The 18,549-nt window shown below is 44.7% G+C and overlaps 1 protein-coding gene across 3 annotated transcripts in view; it reads left to right on the top strand.

Annotated features, from left to right (window-relative positions):
- Positions 1-18,549, top strand: part of LNX1 (ligand of numb-protein X 1) — a 170,625-nt gene that overhangs the window by 68,590 nt on the left and 83,486 nt on the right. For 2 of the 3 annotated variants that reach the window (XM_066387195.1, XM_066387196.1), the window contains one exon: positions 8,795-9,280. In XM_066387195.1, coding sequence (XP_066243292.1) covers positions 8,889-9,280 — 392 coding nt within the window. In that variant the 5' untranslated portion in view covers positions 8,795-8,888. Of the gene's footprint in view, positions 1-8,794; positions 9,281-18,064; positions 18,419-18,549 lie in introns of those variants that run through there. The other variant, XM_066387197.1, reaches the window with a different exon arrangement.

Here is an 18,549-nt window from a genome sequence, read left to right as displayed (position 1 = left end):
ATATAGCACCCCTCCCCCCACCTCCCAGAACTCCTACTTTCTACTCTGGCTCTTGATTCAAGAATATCTTTTATCCCATGTATGACTATTTGTATTCAGGTCACTAGAGCTCCCAATTCCTCCCTATTACAGATGTGTCTCTAAGCTGAGGACACATCTCTAATCCATTTGTCCATCTTCTTACATACATTGGCTCACAACTGATATTTACTTAAAAATTGATGGCACCAAGTCAATATTGATTACTGACACCTGTAAATCTCACCAATTTGTCCATAATCTAAAATGTAACTGTAAATTTATTATGTTTAATGGAAGATGGACTTTGCCCTAATTTTGGCAATTGCTTTCCCCCCGGTATGTAATCTAATTTAGGAGTTCCAGTCAGGGTCAGGAGTGGCTAGCTCAACGTGCCTACTAGGAATTATTTTAGAGAAAGGGGCAAGGCCACCAGCTTAGCGGCACTGTCTGCTCTGTTTCTCCTTGGGTATCCTTCCGGTTTTCAAGGGCCAGGATGGTGTTCTGACAGTGATCGTGATCTGTGCCCTGAGAGGTGGCCCCGGTGATTGGCCTGAAGCCAACTCTGCCGCTATTTTGCCCCATGTAGCTTTATCCAAGATTTAAAGCGTCATCATCAACAACAAGAAAAACCTTAAGCTCAATTTCTGGCAGGGAGATCATTGGGAACAGGGTTCGTGGACTTCCTATGTTTGAGATGCACTGTAAAACATTAGGGTTAGTTGAAGGAATGAAAAGATTCCAAACAAAATTAAATAAGTCAGCAAAAATTGTGAAGCAGACACAATTACAGTAGGGCAGAGCCTCACATTGCTTCTAAAATGTCACGGTCCCACGGTGTCCTTGCCAGAGAGACCTGTTCGATCACATGACTGGGCTCTCTCATATACTCACAGAACAAAGCTCTTCCAGGATCCGGTCATTTTGTGAACCTTTGGGGGACCTGGCTTTAGATTACATTTCTTTCTCTCATTTGAAGCAAGCTCCTCCGTTCTTTTTCTTGCCTCATGAATCCTTAAGCAAGCTGATCACCTGGTATCTCTAACAAATGAAATAATCAGCTGGAGCAACCACCAGGTGAGACCTCGGTTAAAACTCAGTGGCACACCTGTGACAAGTTTGTATTTCTCCGGTTTTGCCTTTGCAGGGCTGGGAACAGGTCAGGTACGAGGGAAATACTGAGACCCACAGAGGTTGTTGCTAGCAGAGCTGCATCCAAACTACACTCTCTGTACTTGGGTTTCTAAAAATATTAGCGACAGGGTCATGATTAAGGTGAGGCAAATGAGGCCACTCTCCTTGCGGTGCAGAATTTAAGGAGGCACCAGAAATCTCAGTCATCACAATAAGTAATGTTTTGATGATTATTTAAAAAAATCAAAACTAATGCAAAAAAAAAAGTCTATGATGAACAAACGATCAAAATTTATTTTAAATAAAGACAAGATCAGTAAGCTGAATTTATTTTTAAATTATTTAAGACTATCAGTCAGAGAAACTGTCAAATACAGCAAGTACCTTCATTGAAAATGAGATAAGCAAAAAAAAAAAGCCTTTGCTTTGTTTTTAGCATAAATAAAATATTTAAACTTAAAATGATGTTGTGATTTTTAATATTACATTTCATGTTTCCCAAATTTTTTCAATTACCTGAGTGATGCCATTACAATTACACCAAAACACGTGTATCAGGAGATACACACTTCCTTAAGCCTCAGGTCGCAACGTGGGTCAGCACAGCACGAGTGGGATAAATGCATCTGTATTCAGAAATGTCTTCAGTGCATTTTTGCGGACGTGTTGGTCATAGACCCAGTAGGAATTTTCCGTAGGCGTGGCTTTCCAGTAGGTGCCCCTCCCCTAAATAAGTGGAGAACTCCAAGGGGGCCAGTACACCTCGGGCAATTGTGCATCTTCTCTGCAGGGCTGAGGGAGGGCAGGGGGAGGAGGACCTGGAGCTGCAGGACTTCCGGTTCATTTCATTGTCCCCACCTCAGCTGCCCTCGGCCTGCCACTATTTTAACTTCTCCATTTGTTAGTGAACTTCAGGGAAAGTTAACCAATGTTTGTGCTTTGGGGAGGAAAAAGTATCTCTGATTTGCCATTTGTTTAAATGGTTTCCACTTCTCTTGTGTTGTTTTGTTGGCAAATTTTAGAACGGCAAGAATGATCAAAATAAAGGAGTGCTTACAAACAAATGGAGGGCCCCAAATTCCCCAAATATCTGGGGATCAGGTCAAACACGAAGGGTTCTAACGTGAACTCGTTAGCCAATGACGACTTTCTTCTGTTTATAAAAATCTACCCGATGCCATTAAATATCTTTGCATTTTCTAAATCATGTTCATGGTCCTTGTTTTTGCTTTTAAGAGCCCTACTTTTCCGCTTTATTAACCATGATTTTTCCATCCCCTCTGCGGACAAGAATTGCTAATAGCTTCCTCTAGGCCCCGGGGCAGGGCCTCACCAGAGAAAACAGATCGTCTTAAGCTCTGGGCGTGGTTATTCCGCTGCAGTGCGTCCTGGAGTTTTTCCTGTTCGTTCTCCCCACACTGTGTAGCAGGGACACTGATAAAGCAGGGAGCTTGCAGAGGAGGGTGGTCGGGCTTCTGGAGTCCGCAGACCTGAAGGAACGTCAGGTGAACCTGGGGGAGAACACGCGGTGTGCCTTCAAATACTGAGAGGGCGGAAGGAACTGCACATTTTCTAAATAGCTCCTAGGATATTGCTGGCACTTGTGGAGGGGTGGGTGAATTCTAGAGAGGCATATTCTTGCTCAATATATGGACTTTCCCTCCCTAATAGAGTTATCCAAAGGAGGAACGATCTGTTTTATAAAGTAATACAGGTCTGTTGCATTTAAGGACCATTTCTCAAGACTCTCTTTCAACCTGCAGAGTCAATGGCTACAACATTGCGTCTTTGTGAAGGTTATAGTTCCAATTCAGGACATACTGCCCTTTGACTCTAAGGATGGATTCTTCCCCCCCCCCCTTTTTTTAATTTTGCAATTATGGTTTACTTTCAATATTATTTTGTATTGGTATTAGGTGGATGTATAGTGGTTAGACAATCATATACTTTACAGAGTGATTCCCCAGATATTTCCAGTACCCTACCTGGCACCATACATAGTTATCACAATATTATTGACTATATTCCCTATGCTATACATTATATCCCCACAACTATTTTGTTAACTACCTGTTTGTACTTCTTAATTTCTCCACTTCTTTCTCCCAGTTACCCAACCCACCTCCCCTCTGGCAACCGCCCATCAGTCTGTTTTCTGTGTTTATGAGTGTGTTTCAATTTTATTTGTTCATTCATTTTGGTTTTTAGATTCCACATGTAAGTAGAAACATATGGTACTTTCTCTGACTTAGTTTACTTAGCATAATACCCTCTAGATCCATCCAGACTGTCACAAATGGTTAAGATTTTATTCTTTTTATGGCCAAGTGATATTCCATTGTATATATGTACCACATCTTTTTTATCCACTTGTTTGTTGATGGGCATTTGGGTTATTTAGAATGGATTCTTTTTAATAACATGATGTCCCATTACTATTGTTGGATAACTGTGACTCACGCAACTATTGAAGAGATGCTTTAGAGTCAAGTCTTGTCCTTTCAGTAGGAGGAAAATATGAAATTGTCAGTGAAGTATATCCATCGCCTTTTTAGTGAGTATATAGTTTACTCTGGTGACTTCATGAGGTAACTGTTGTCTATAAAACCTATGTGCAGCCTGACCTGTGGTGGCACAGTGGATAAAGCATGGACCTGGAATGCTGAGGTTGCCGGTTCAAAACCCTGGGCTTGCCCAGTCAAGGCACATATGGGAGTTGAAGCTTCCTGCTTCTCCCTCTCTCTCTCTCTCTCTCTCCTCTAAAATGAATAAATTAAAAAAAAAAAAGGTGTTTAAAACCCATGTGCATTTAGAGAGTTAGTGGGGCAATGGCACACCAGGGACTCCATTGTTCTGGGAAGTTATCTCAGGCAGAAATGTTTCTACTTCCAAACAGGCTGTATCCCAAAGGCTATTCTTAAGTCTATTGGGGCCTGACCTGTGGTGGCGTAGTGGATAAAGCGTCAACCTGGAATGCTGAGGTTGCTGGTCTTGCCCGGTCAAGGCATATATGGGAGTTGAAGCTTCCTGCTCCTCCCCCCCCTTCTCTCTCTCTCTCTTTCTCTCTCTCCCCTCTAAAATGAATAAATAAATAAAAATAATTTAAAAAATTTTAAGACTATTGGGTTTTTGGTGTAGTGACAGTACACATACTACTTCTAATGACCCTCTCGGTTGAGGACAGCACTGATTCACACTTGTTCAGGAATATATAATATCTTTGTTGTCAGCCACAGAAGGTCAGAATTTGAAAGTTAGGTAGAAGAATGTCTGTATAAGTTTCAGGTGAGACCATAAACTGGCGAGAAAAGAAGCAGATTAGAAACAAACAGAGGTGGAGATTTTTATTTTTCCTGGCACTGCTCAGCACTACAGTATGTAGACAACACACAGGTCTTTGTGTCACCGCAGGCTTCTCGTCTACCCCAACTCAGAAGGAAGGGGAAAAGAATGGTTTCCAAGCCACAATAGGGTTGTACCACCTCCATCCCCCATACACACACTCAGTGAGGGAATCCATTTCTGTGCTCTTTCTCCAAACGTCAAAAAAAAAAAAAAGAAGAAGAAGAAGAAGCCATAATACAGGTTTCTCTCCTTCCTTCAGCCAGGGCTGGAAGTGCTGACATCCAACACATTAATTAATGTAGACGGACCCAAAGATGACAAGCCCTCTCGCTCACTTTTGGAGGAGAAATAGTTTACCTTTTAAGCCCTAATGATTTTTTATCATTTCCTCTCAGTGCAGTAGCACAGCACATCTATGTCAAAAGAATGATACACCACACATTTATATGATGTAAACTGGAAATAAGAAATATCGGGTTAATGTTCTTAATCATATTTTTAAAAGTCTACCTAGTTCTTCCTTTAGAGCCAAAACTGCTTATTCAGTCAATTCTCTCATAATCTGTGTTTATTCATATAGGCTTTATTTAGTCTAAAGCAAAGTTGGGAAATATATACAGCAGTGTTTACATTAATATTATATGAAGAATCTGGTTTATGCACAAGGATAAGTGCCAGGGAATTCAAACTGCTCTCAGAGGGAGAGGGACAAAGGGAGGAAGAGAACCAGAAGGAGGAAAGGAGGGAGAGAGGAGGGAGGGAAGAGGTGGAAGGAAGGGAGGAAGGGAAGAAAGGAAAGGGAAGGGAAGGGAAGGGAAGGGAAGGGAAGGGAAGGGAAGGAGAGGGAGGGAGGGAGGGAAGGAGGAAGGAAGGAGAGAGAGAGAGAGAGAGAGAGAAAGAAAGAAAGAAAGAAAGAAAGAAAGAAAGAAAGAAAGAAAGAAAGAAAGGAAGAAAGGTATTGGAGTTGGAATGAAAACCTGCCATTTTAGCACTCAATAAAGTCAAAGAAACCTTTTATTCAGAGATCTCGGCAAAACCTATTTGCAAGGCAGCATAATGAGGTTTTTTTAAAAAGTGTCTAATGTCCCAGAACTCTCAGAGTTGGTTAGTTACATGATGGGATTTTGACTAGTCATAGTCAGGGGATAAGCTGGGAAACAAAGCAGCAAAGTAGGTGCAGAGCCCAGAGTCAGCAACCCCTTCTTGGTTTGTTTCTTTTTTGGTGTGACTAGCCAGTTACTTACATGTCACACTTCAGTTTCCTTATCTGTTAAAAGAAAGAAAGAAAGAAAAACCTGGGGATTTGTGAGTATTAAATAACATGATATATAAGGCCCCTAGCACAGTGCCTGGCATGTGGTCCATGCTCTGTTAGAAAGCAAAGAATAAAAAATTTTCCAAAATAGCCAATCACCCAGAAGAGAACAAACCACCTCCAGTTTATTGGCACCAAATCACAGCACTCCAGTTCTGCAAGAGACTATAACTAGTTGGGGATTTGCTTTTTTCTTTTTTTTTTTTTTTTGCATTTTTCTGAAGCTGGAAACGGAGAGGCAGTCAGACAGACTCCCGCATGCGCCCAACCGGGATCCACCCGGCACGCCCACCAGGGGTCGATGCTCTGCCCACCAGGGGTCGATGCTCTGCCCATCCGGGGCGTCGCTCTGTTGCATCCAGAGCTATCCTAGCACCTGAGGCAGAGGCCACAGAGCCATCCTCAGAGCCCGGGCCATCTTTGCTCCAATGGAGCCTTGGCTGCGGGAGGGGAAGAGAGAGACAGAGAGGAAGGAGAGGGGGAGGGGTGGAGAAGCAAATGGGCGCTTCTCCTGTGTGCCCTGGCCGGGAATCAAACCCGGGACTCCTGCACACCAGGCCGACGTGTTCTTCAAACAGAATATTATTAGGAACCTGATGTGTCCAAGAATTAAAAGTGGAGCTAACACTGGGTGGGGCAGAGACGTGGCCACCACACCACCCTCCAGTCCTTCCCACCACTGGAGGACGCGGAGGCATCTGACACCTTCCAGAGCACAATTTGAAAACCGAAAACCGGGTCCTCCTTCTCCATTTCCCCAGGAAGGGAATGGCCCCAAAATGTGAAGTTGTTTTCCATGGTGCAAACCGAGCGACATTCCTATCATTTCTAGTAAGGGACATGAAGAAGAATGGGTGGGACCAAAGCACGCGAGAGGATATTTGACAGAATTCTTTTTTTATTATTATTAATTTTAATGGGGTGACATAGATCAATCAGGGTACATATGTTCAGAGAAAACATCTCCAGGTTATTTTGACATTTGATTATGTTGCACACCCATCACCCAAAGTCAAATTGACAGAATTCTTACAGAGAAGACTTAAAAGATTTAGAGCATTAGTTCAAAATATGTGAGTCTTGTTCTATAGTGGAAAATAATTTTTGGGGTGGCCCATTTCCACTTTCATGTTTATTTTTCAACTGTGCCTCATGCCACTTAAAGTTTTCCTTGGGTGGCTCTGGTCCCTTCTATCAGCCTTGAGGACAAATAGCAGCTGGGTATGTTTCCATAAAATTTTGACTAGAAACAGCTTCACCTTCTGTTGCCCCCTCCACCTCAGCCTCCTGTAGTCCCTTTGATGCCAGAGAAACTGCTGTGACTCCTGCCTGTTTTCCCATTCAGTGTATTTACTTCAACCTCCTGACTGGAGTGTCCTCTCTGGCATGTTAGCACAGCCCAGAAATGTAAACACAAAGCCGCCCCAATGGAAGTCTGAAGTCAATGTATTTTCTTTTTGAGATAAGGCGATGTTTGTACAAACAACCTCGGACTTTATTTGGATAAGAGGAAAGATATCACACAATTTATGACTGCTGTGCTGTTTCCAAATGTGGCTGGTTTCCTGTTGGGCTGTTCACGTGTCTGATGTTCTCGTGGAATGCTTCAAGTCTTTCACTGACTTTCAGAAAACAACAGAGTGGAGTTGGGGAGTAGTGTGGGGTGTGGGATTCCTGTTTTTATAATTTTTAAAATATTTTCTTTATTGATTTGAGAGAGAGACACCTATTTGAGAGAGAGAGAGAGAAAGGGAGAGAGAGAGAGAGAAACAACGATTTGTTGTTGGGTATGGGGTTCTTAATCGTTACAAGAGCAGACCCATGTCTCCTCGGGCTTGCCTCTGTTTGCACTGCCAACCTGGGCTTCTAATGAGTTGCGCTCATGCCCACTCGGCCAAACAGGGGATGCCATGAGAGCTGGGGCATATTCTTTAAAGTTCTCTGACAGGTCTCTATACCCAACTCACTCCCTAGCCTAGAGCTTGTGCCAAAAAACTACTTACTGACTAATTTTCCAAGAGACTTCCTAGATTTTAATAGGCATGCTAATAACTTCATTATTTTGTATTTCTATACCAAAGAAAAATACATATCATGATACTATTCTACTGGTTTATATATATATAATTATATATATAATTAAATAAAAGACTACTATTAGAACTAAACAAAAGGACCCCTTGTAGGAATAAAAGGTTTCAGTTTCCAGACCGAGTGAGCTAGAGAAAAAATGAATTCAATAGCAATACATGCAAGAATTGTAGACTATTTATTGAGTACTGACTGTATACCAGGCACAATTCTAAAAGCTTATTTATCATATCTCATTTAATTCTTATATCAGTCCCATGAGGTCAGCTGTTACTATCACCAAGGCTTAAATTATTGTCCATGGTTGTGGTGGGATTTGAACCTGGGCAGTGTGTCTCCAGAGCCTGCTTAACCAGTAAATAACTAACTGATTGCGTGAGTAAAATGCATACCAAAAACAATGCTTTCACCATAGTAGAAATACAGCAGCCTTCTCAGATCAGTTAGTAGAAAGCTCTGATGTCCTACATTTCCTCAGCTTCGAAGAAAGATGGAAAAGAAAGATAGGAAAAATCCATCAGCATGTTACCTGTTTTTCTTCTCTTGACCCAACAGAGAATTTTATAACTCACTTATCTATTTTATTTTTTTAACAGATTACATTTCTTAGAGCCTATTACTTCTGAGTTACTCTAGGCACTTTTCAGATACTACCCAAGTGATTTTTCCATACCACCATGAGAATGTGAAAGGAGAACACTATTCCCTCTCTAAAAGGTGGTTAAACTGAGGTGGAGTGAGGCCGGGTCACTTGCCCAAGGTCCCGTCACTCAACCCTGGCCCTCTGAATCAGAGACCGGTGGCCTGTCTACCGGCCGCACTGTCTCATGTCTGTAACAGAGGGTCTTCAGTTTGCCATGTAAACAAAGATGTCATTTTGTTCTCTCTTAGATTTGTGGATGGCTTCTAGAAGACCTTGATTGGCTCCTGAGGAAATATTACTGTGCTGGGTTGGTTTCCTGTCACCCTGTCCCCCAGGTCGACCATGAGCCAGCCAGACACTGCTGATGACCCAGATCCCAGCCCCCCACCCCTGTGTGTGGTGTGTGGCCAAACCCACTCTCCGGAGGAAAATCACTTCTACGCCTACACAGAAGATGTGGATGATGACCTCATGTGCCACATCTGCCTACAAGCATTGCTGGACCCTCTGGACACTCCCTGTGGACACACCTACTGTACACTCTGCCTCACCAACTTCCTGGTGAACAAGGACTTCTGCCCCCTGGATCGCAAGCCTGTGGTTCTCCAGCACTGCAAGAAATCCAGCATCCTGGTCCACAAGCTCCTCAACAAGCTGACGGTGACCTGCCCGTTCACCGAGCACTGCACCGCGGTGCTGCAGCGCTGCGACCTCGAGCATCACTTTCACACCAGGTAGGGCCCCTCCTCCGCCCACTGTGAGCCGGCGCTCACCTGCCTCCCGCAGGCGGGGCTGCCACCTGTGTCCTGGGTGCTCCATGCAGGCCTGTCTGTCTGTCTGCTTCTTTGCAACCAGTGAAAGAATTCATTCAAAATAAGAAACATTTTAATTAAGTGTTTGTGGTTGTGGCACAGCGTAAGGAAATGGCACAGGGTAGAACTGTGTTCTCTGTGTGTGTGCTTTGAGGGGGGATTGGAGGTAAAATAGATGCAAGATACAATTTACCATTTTAATGAGTTTTGGTTTTTTTTTCAATTTCTGAAGCTGGAAACGGGGAGAGACAGTCAGACAGACTCCCGCATGCACCCGACCGGGATCCACCCGGCACGCCCACCAGGGGGCGACGCTCTGCCCACCAGGGGGCGATGCTCTGACCCTCCGGGGCGTCGCTCTGCCGCAACCAGAGCCACTCTAGCGCCTGGGGCAGAGGCCAAGGAGCCATTCCCAGCGCCTGGGCCATCTTTGCTCCAATGGAGCCTCAGCTGCGGGAGGGGAAGAGAGAGACAGAGAGGAAGGAGGGGGGGGGGGGTGGAGAAGCAAATGGGCGCTTCTCCTATGTGCCCTGGCCAGGAATCGAACCTGGGTCCCCCGCACTCCAGGACGACGCTCTACCGCTGAGCCAACCGGCCAGGACCTTAATGAGTTTTAAGTGTCCAGTTCAGGGGCTTTAAATGCATTCACGTTGCTGCGCACATCCCTCACCATCATCCATCCTCAGAACTTTTTTCATCTTCCAGAACTGAAACTGTACCCATGCAACAAAAACTCCCGTTCCCTCCCCTCCAGAATGGGTAACCACGGTTCTCCTCTCTGTCTCCATGAACCTGACTGTGCTGGGACCCTAGAAAAGGGGAATCCTTTGATATTCGCCCTCGTGACTGGCTCGGTTCAGATGCGTGCCTTTTGAAATGTGAGAGAGAATGGGAAGATCTGGTGAGCGGCTTTCTCTGAAGCTTATGATCCCCAAGAACGCTCCCGGGTGGGCACCGCTGTCTTTTCATGTAAGAAAGAAAATGTCTCCTAACATGACCCTAACATACTTATTAGAATTTCCTCTGGACAGGAATTGGCGAAGCCCAGCTGTTCTCTGAAGAGATAGGAGTTATTTTCGACTAAGGATTAAAATGAGAAATTTAGAAAACATTTTGTCCTTTAAGCGAATTGTCCTATGAACTTTTTGGTCAAGGTGCACACCCCGGCCGCAGACGGACAGAGTGACCGCCACTGCTGGCAGGCAGCGTCACCTGCTCCACCTGTCCGCCCATGATTTTGTCCAGGTGCATGACGTTCCTGGGCGGTCCTCAGGGCGGCCCTGGGTCTAGCTCCACATGAGGTGTTGTCTCAGAACATGTAAGGTGCTTAGTGAAGTGTGAACAATAATGCCGCAATTATTTTGTGAGAGAGAATTTGGTGTTTATCTTGGTTTCTATCATGACCAGGGCAAGAAGCAAGTGCAGGTATTTTTTCTTAAAGGTCACATTCCTTAGGTCATGAATTGGAGTCTTTGTCTCTGGGGACACACAGATTCTCTACCATGGGAGTCTGCATCCAAAGCAGGGCCGGGGTGTAATGCTCACATGGTTTCTACAGCCATTACGCCCGAGAAGTCGTTCTGCTCCCCAAGGTGCTGAGCCAGACGCATCTAACGCGGGTGTGTGGTTGCCTCTGCCCCTGCGTTATTGCTGGTATGTGAACTAGGGTGCTCCTCTTCTGTGGCTGACTGGGAGGGGATGTGGCCAGAGGAGAAGAGGGTAGGGAGTCCATCTGTGACCTTTGCTGAGAGTTGTCTCCAAGTAGGAGAGGTGTCACCTGGGTGGAAGTAGGTCTGGGGTCAGGGATGAGGTAGGTGCAGCAGGTGCTGGTGCAGAACCAGAGCTGGGACCGGGACCACACTGGGTGGAGGAGCTGAGGGGCGTGCGGGAAAGGCCCCGGTATAGCTCCTTCCGCACGTCGTATCCCCATGTTTCTGAATTGCTGCAACTTACACATTTGTGTTTGGGAGCTCTGTTGGTTTCCATTTGCTGCTGTAACAAATGATCACAAAAGTAATGGCTTAAAACCACAAAAATGTGGTATCTACAGTTGTGAGGGTTCTAAGTCCAACCTGGGTCCCAAGGTACCAACATCAAAGTGTTGGGAAGGCTAGTTCCTTTTGGCTTTAGGGAAGAACTGCTTTCTTGCCTTATCCAGCTGCTCGAGGTCACCTGCTTTCCTTGGCTTGTGGCCTGTTTTTCTATCTTCAAAGATGGCAGTACAGAATCTCTCTCTCTCTCTTCCCCCCCCTCTCTCTCTCCTGTTTCCATGATCACCTCTCCCTCTGTGACTCTGCCCCTCCTGCCTCTCTCATACCTGATTACCCTGGGGTCCACTCACTGCATCCACCTGGATTATCCAGGGTCCCCTCCTCATCTCTAGGTCCTTACCTTAGTCACATCAGTAAAGCCCTTCTACCATGTAAAGTAACATAAACATGAGACCTGAGGTTTAGGAGTGAGCATCTTGGGGAGTGATCATTATCCTGCTCACCACAGGAGTTTTGCAGGGAAAGGCAAAAAGAGAAAAGAGAGAGAAGAAAATAAATGGAGGTGCTTTCTGGAGAGAAAGTAGAAACCCAGAAGTTAGTTCCTCCTCATCTAGAACTGGATGTGGAGCCAAGAACAGCCTCTGAAAAAGTGGGGGTAAGATGGTTCATGGACCTAAGGGCAAGACCAGGGCCTGGGGCGGGGGGAGGGCTGTGAAGGGACTGTTGGGGACCTGTGGGGTCTCGGAGGGAGATGCCACAAGCACACTCAGCAACCCAGAGCAGAAACTTCATTCACGCCCACTCAGGCTATGTGACCCACACCTCAGGGTGCCCTGGGCTAAAGGCTTGGTGAGCACTCTGCTGATAATGATATGCATGTTGGGAAAACAACAGTGAGGAAAGAGCACAAAACTAACTGAAATCACCTCTCGGAGCTGCGCCTCCGCGGCCTTCACGGTGCCTGTCAGCAGCTCTCTGTGGAGGGGAAACTCTCCCGGCAAGGAGGTGTGGGCCCAACACGCGCTCTAGAGCCTCTCCACACTTCGGCTTCCTAAGTAGGTTGAAACCCACATTTCTAAAAATATGGTCTATATGTTAGTCATCAAATGCTTAATATACACCTCCCCTCCTCGCAGCCCCTGAGCCTTTTATTGGTGAGGATGGAGAATTTGGAGCTAACCCAGAGCCTGCCTCCAGAGCCCTCTGGGCCTGACGCCAGGGCCTGAGCCTGGGCCAGAGACAACTTCTTTCTCCCCTGAGGAGGGGTATTAACATTAAATAGTTACCATCTCTGGAATTCCTTGAACTGGGAAAACCCAGAGGCAAGTGTTTTCCTCACATTTCTCTGTGAGGCCTCCAGGATGGTGGCTGCCTGTAGGGGGTGTTGTCAGATGTTTGTACTAGAAGACAGCTTTGTTTATAAATTTTGCATCTTGGTTTCAGGATTGAAATATAACAAGTTTAAAAATGTTCAAATAGTGCCAAAAATTATGGCACCATTTGAATGGAAACTGGTGAGGCTGAGTCTACCAAGTATGGAGAACTTAACATTAATTCTGGTTGGAAACTTCCGTGCGACCAGTAGGGACCCACTTGCTCCCTTCGGGTGAGTCCAGCGGAGCTCAGTCCTGAGCTTTCCAGGGACCCACATGCTTAGGTTTGTCTACCTGTGAAATGGGTTTCATTTCAGTTGGCTCCTGGAACACAGAGCTCTTGCAGAAATAATCACATCTAGAATGTTCCCATTTGTCCCTCTAGAAAAAGGACACCAAGGAGAGAAATGCTTTTCTCACCAGCCAGGGTCTCAGTTTACTGCCCGTCCTTAGGACCACGCTCATCCAACAGTTCACTGGAGGCAGGGGTGCAGGCCGTGGCATCTCATCTGTAAACAAATGCTGCCTGTTTTCTCCAGGATCTGTGTCACATGTAAACATTGTTATCTAACTACTTCAGGTCCTTAGTTGAATGTAAATCCTTCAGTAAAACATTTAGGTCAGACTGTGGGTGCGTGTGACTGGCTGGACCAGCAGCTACTGGGATAACTGTTTCTGACTTCGGACTAGAGGGGACTTCTAGGGGAGTAAATCTGGGCATGGGAACTAATGCTGGGAATCTCCTGGCTAATTCTGTTGCCTTCTGCCCTCTTAGATGCTTGCAGAAGGCCCATCACATGGGCATGCGGCAAAGAATTCCCATGAGGGTGATGGGCCAAGTCAAATGGCAGCCTTCCTAACTGAAGGACGTTGCCAGCAGACAGATGGGGCGCCACAGAGGACCGACTCCATGCATCTCTCTTGACCCCGACTATCAGGGGGTGTAGGGAAGAAGCAAAGATTTAACTTCCTTGAGTCTGAGTGGGAGTAACCTTAGCCTCAAGGCTACCTCTTAATTGTGTAATATCATCATCTGCATCTATAATATTTATCAAGATCCACAATAGGCCAGTCCCCAAAAGACAGAAAAATCTATACAAGCCATGATATCTACCTCTGAGAAAATCACATTTTAAAGGTAAAAGAGAGAAATTGAAAACACACGCACATTGAATTGTTTTGTAGGACAAGTCATTTTACCCTTTAGTTCTTCTCTTATGGAAGATAATGAAATGGGAGATAATAAAGCTGACCCTTCTTAGGTATTTGCTAGCATGAATAAAGAGACCTTTGTTCCATGTTGTGGAGTCAGCCCAGAATGGAAATCTGATGGAGCTGGCACAGCTAACTAAAGGCCCTCTGGGTTGTTTTCTCTATTAACTTTGCACCCACTGTCCTGGAAGTTCCTTCTCCAAAGACCTACCCTGGAACTTCTCTTTTATTTGATGTATTTATTTTTTAAGTGATAGAGAGACAGACAGGGACAAATAGGAAAGGAGAAAAATGAGAAGCATCAACTCATAGTTGTGGCACCTTAGTTGTTTATTGATTGCTTTCTCATATGTGCCTGGACCAGTGGGCTCCAGCCAAGCCAGTGACCCCTTGCTCAAGCCAGCAGCCTTAAGCTCACACCAGCAACCTTGGGCTTCAAGCCAGCAACCAGGGGGTCATGTCTATGATTCCACGCTCAAACTGGCAACCCTGCCCTCAAGCTGGTGAGCCTGTGTTCAAGCCAATGATCTTGGGGTTTCAAACCTGGATCCTCAGTGTCCCAGGTCAATGCTCTATCTGCTGTGCCACTGCTTGGTCAGGCTACCCTGGAACTTCTCTTGACCTTTACTTATATCTGGGCCCTGTTCTATAGTGCATTCAATACAACACAGGCTCAGCTGTTTACAGTACAGGGAAGATTTTACTGCCAAACTGAAGGTCTAGGGGACTATTACTCTAGAAAGGTGGGTAAATTAGTCTTGTTGGTCATTGAGGCCTGGCTCATCATCTCCACTGTAACTTGAACATGTATCCTTCATGTTCCCAGTTTTTCCTGACGTTACTTAGCTAAGAGCCGCTCGTTTGGCTCTCCTGGGCATGGAATGAATAAGGCAATTTTTCTGCATTACATTTTTAAAAGAACAATTAAATTTCCACCAGATAATGCTCCAAGCAATTCTTTAAAGAAACAACCTTGTCCTGGGCACTCCTTCCCAGAAATCTTCCTTACCTTTTTTCTTTCTTCCTGGTCAGGTATTATCCATCTGTATAAATGCTTTAACCCCTATCATGGCTCTTAAAGTTTGAAGTCCTGGTCTGCTAACTTGTCTCTGATTGAGAAAGTTTGTCCAAATAATTGACTCTTTACATAAATTGAATTCTTTTTTATATTATAAGTTATTGAGTATCTACTGTGTTCCAGGTACTGTGATGAGGATGTGATGGAGAACACGATCAGCAGAACTCCATCTTTCATGGAGTTCCCTGTTCAGTGAAGAGAAAAGACACACACACACACACACACACACACACAAATAAGAGGTGATAGGTGATATCTGAGATGACATTTGAAGGATAAACAGGACGTAGGCAAAACCTGGTGTCAAGAATTAGAGTTAGGACTATTTATTGGTGAATAAACTACAGAGAAATCCATGACTATTTAAAGGTGGGATTTTTATCCCCATGGAATTGTATTAGTTAGGATTACACCTGAGAGAAGTCAAGTTATATTGGTTTAACTATTTTAACTTTTTCTTATTTAACACAAATTCTAAAGTTAGGAAGTCTATGATGTTGTCATAATGCCATCAGAAATCCAGGGTCATTCTGCTTTTCATATTAGCATTCTCAAGTTTGTCACCTCATGATCTTAGTATAGCTGCTCAAACTCCAGCCTTACATCCAAGTTCCAGGTAGAAAAAACCAGGTAGGAAGAACAAAGCAGGAATGACAAAATACAATGTGCAGACTGAGACTCCACTCTTAAAGAACTTTCTGGAGTGCCTCACCCAATAATTTCTGCTTATACCTCATTGGCCAATATTATATTACATGACTGCCCATCTATGAGAGAGGTTACATGCATTACGACCTTGAAAAAAACTGGGCTCTGTTAAGGAAGAAAAGGAGATTAGCTATTGGCTAGGCATCCAGCAGTTTTTGCAGTAGTGACATAAGCAACAACAAAAAAACAGTACCTTCATTTTTATATTGCATTCGTATCCATTAATAAATTTTATCCTTTTGAAATGCAAAGAAGTGAAAGGGCAGGCATTCTTATATTTTCACAGAGAGTTTGAGAAGCAACCTGACATGTTCAAGATTTCAGAAATGCAAGCCAGTACACTGTGAAACCCACAGGCTTTATGACACACAATGTTGCTTATGAGTTATGATCTACACAGTAGAGCATGACTCAGGACTTGGTGAAACTGCATGTTTCGTTCTGTGAAACACATATGTCATGTCCCTAATAGTATAAGAGAAAAGAGAGGGCAGGAAGAGAATAACAAGGCCTTTTGGAGACAAGTGCTTAGCTGCCAGCTAGCCTCACTCCCTATTATTAGTAATTATTATTAACAATATATATAACAACAGCTAACACTCACTGAGACCTTTGTTCTTCATAGGCATTATCTCATCCTACCTTCATAGCAATAGTGTGACTTAGGCCCTATTATTATTGTTTTTCTTTTACTGAGGAGAAAATGGAGGTTCAGAGAGGTTAAACAGCATGCTCAGTGTCACACAGCAAGTATGTGGTAGACTTCAGGTTCAAAACAAGGCTGTTTGACTCCAGCATCTAAATACCAAACTTGACATCCTTTTTACTGCTCTTCGCCAGCTCTGACTCACTCTTGCATTCCAGACTTAAACGGAATGGAATTCAAATTAAGGCCTCAACAAAATTAATACATGTCATGCTTTATTAAAGTTGCTTATCTTGGATCTAAACTGTAGAAGTTAAATCTGCACATTTTAAGGGTCTACTGTATTTAATGTTTTAAACCTGCCTCAAGTAAATGTATATCTCTGATGCCAATTTTACTTCTTACAGTTGATCTTCCTACTTGCAGTTGGTCTCATCCCATAGATTTTTCTCTGGTCTTCTTCCTCCCAAGTGTGGGTTGCTGTGAATGCTTGGTTGTCATTAATAAAACTATCCCTTTGAGCCATTTCTATTAAGATTCAGGCCTTGAGTTGGCAGAATGAATTTTAATCTTGAATATGAGCAGAAGGAGAAGACTCCTGGGGGCTTCTGTGGCATTCCAGGGCTTAGGCCTGCAAAATAATCCTACTATTAAGTTGATAGTACCATCTAGAGTCACAGATCTTAAAGCTGGAAGAGAGGGTGTGGTCCAGGCCCTGCTGAACCAAGCAGATAAGGCAGGGGTCGGGAAGCTTTTTGGCTGAGAGAGCCATGAACACCACATATTTTAAAATGTAATTTCATGAGAGCCATACAACGACCCGTGTACATTACGCATTATCCAATAAAAATTTGGTGTTGTCCCGGAGGACAGCTGTTATTGGCTCCAGCCACCCGCAACCATGAACATGAGCAGTAGGAAATGAATGAATTATAATACAGTATATGAGAATGTTTTATATTTTTAACGTTATTATTTTTTTTATTAAAGATTTGTCTGCGAGCCAGATGCAGCCATCAAAAGAGCCACATCTGGCTTGCGAGCCATAGGTTTCCGACCCCTGAGATAAGGGATTCCAAGCTCCATTTCAAAGATGAGATGACTGAGGCTCAGAGCCTCCAATGAGATGCCCAGGGTCCCACAGCTAGGGGCAGGGCTTATTTCAGTTACTCAGGGAAGACTAAGGAATGGGGTGCCCTTTTCTCTCACACAACAGAAGCCTGTACATTGTTTGGACAGAGCTTTATATCTATCAAGGTTCTTTGTTTTTCTCAAAGAGAATAATTTTCCAAAATAGGCAAGGAAGCCCTCACTTCTCTCGTATCTGGGTTTAGTCGGGACAATGAGAGGTAAAATGCCTCAAATTCATATTCTAAACCTACATTTAGAGGTGGAGTTGGTTCGTGTATCATAGCTCTGTCACGCTATCAGAAGCCTCCCCTTGAGCTGAGATCTGCAGCCTGTGTCCCCAGGATGCTAATTTCTCACAGCGTCTTCCTCTAGCAAGCTGGAGGACAGCTCTGGTTATTTGCTCATTCACACCGCAGGGTCTGAATATGCCATGCTCATGCCCTTTCCCAACACAGTTTAGCTTCCAGCCCATCTGCTCCTGGCCAGTGATGTAAATGTACCAGCTGCTTCTCAAGAGCCAGTCGGCATCCTGCAGGAGGGGCAGGTCCCTTTCCGGGGCATCAGCCTGCCTGCTCTCTGCCTAAGCCCTCTCGCAAACCATGGTGGGTCCCTTCCTTGTCCTCTTTACCCATCTGAGAATCAGAGGGTGCAGCCCTCTGCCAGGCCTATTACATATTTACCAGCGTGGCTTGATTGAAGGGCTCTAAGTCAGATTTCTTATGATCTCCTGACTGTGGGGACATGGCAAGCTTTGTTTAAAGGGCCTGGGCTGGGCCCCTGCAGCTGACAGAGAAGGTGTCCAGGAAGAAAGCAGCACACTGCTTGGAAAATGAAGGCGCTTCTGTTGCTGGTCCTGCCTTGGCTCAGCCCTGCCAACTACATTGACAATGTGGGCAACCTGCACTTCCTGTACTCAGAACTGTGAGTTCCCCTCTAATCGTGCTGCCTGGGTTGGTGTGCCGGCTATATTGGGGGTGGGACCTGAGTCACTGCCCCCCCCCCCCGTATGTCTGTTTATCAGAATGAATTCCACATACACTGAATGCATTTGG

Source organism: Saccopteryx leptura, chromosome 5 (assembly GCF_036850995.1).
Source record: "Saccopteryx leptura isolate mSacLep1 chromosome 5, mSacLep1_pri_phased_curated, whole genome shotgun sequence".
In the NCBI taxonomy this organism is placed as follows: Eukaryota; Metazoa; Chordata; class Mammalia; order Chiroptera; family Emballonuridae; genus Saccopteryx; species Saccopteryx leptura.
Note: the sequence above shows the minus strand (reverse complement) of the source record. Positions and strands in the feature narration are given on the sequence as shown.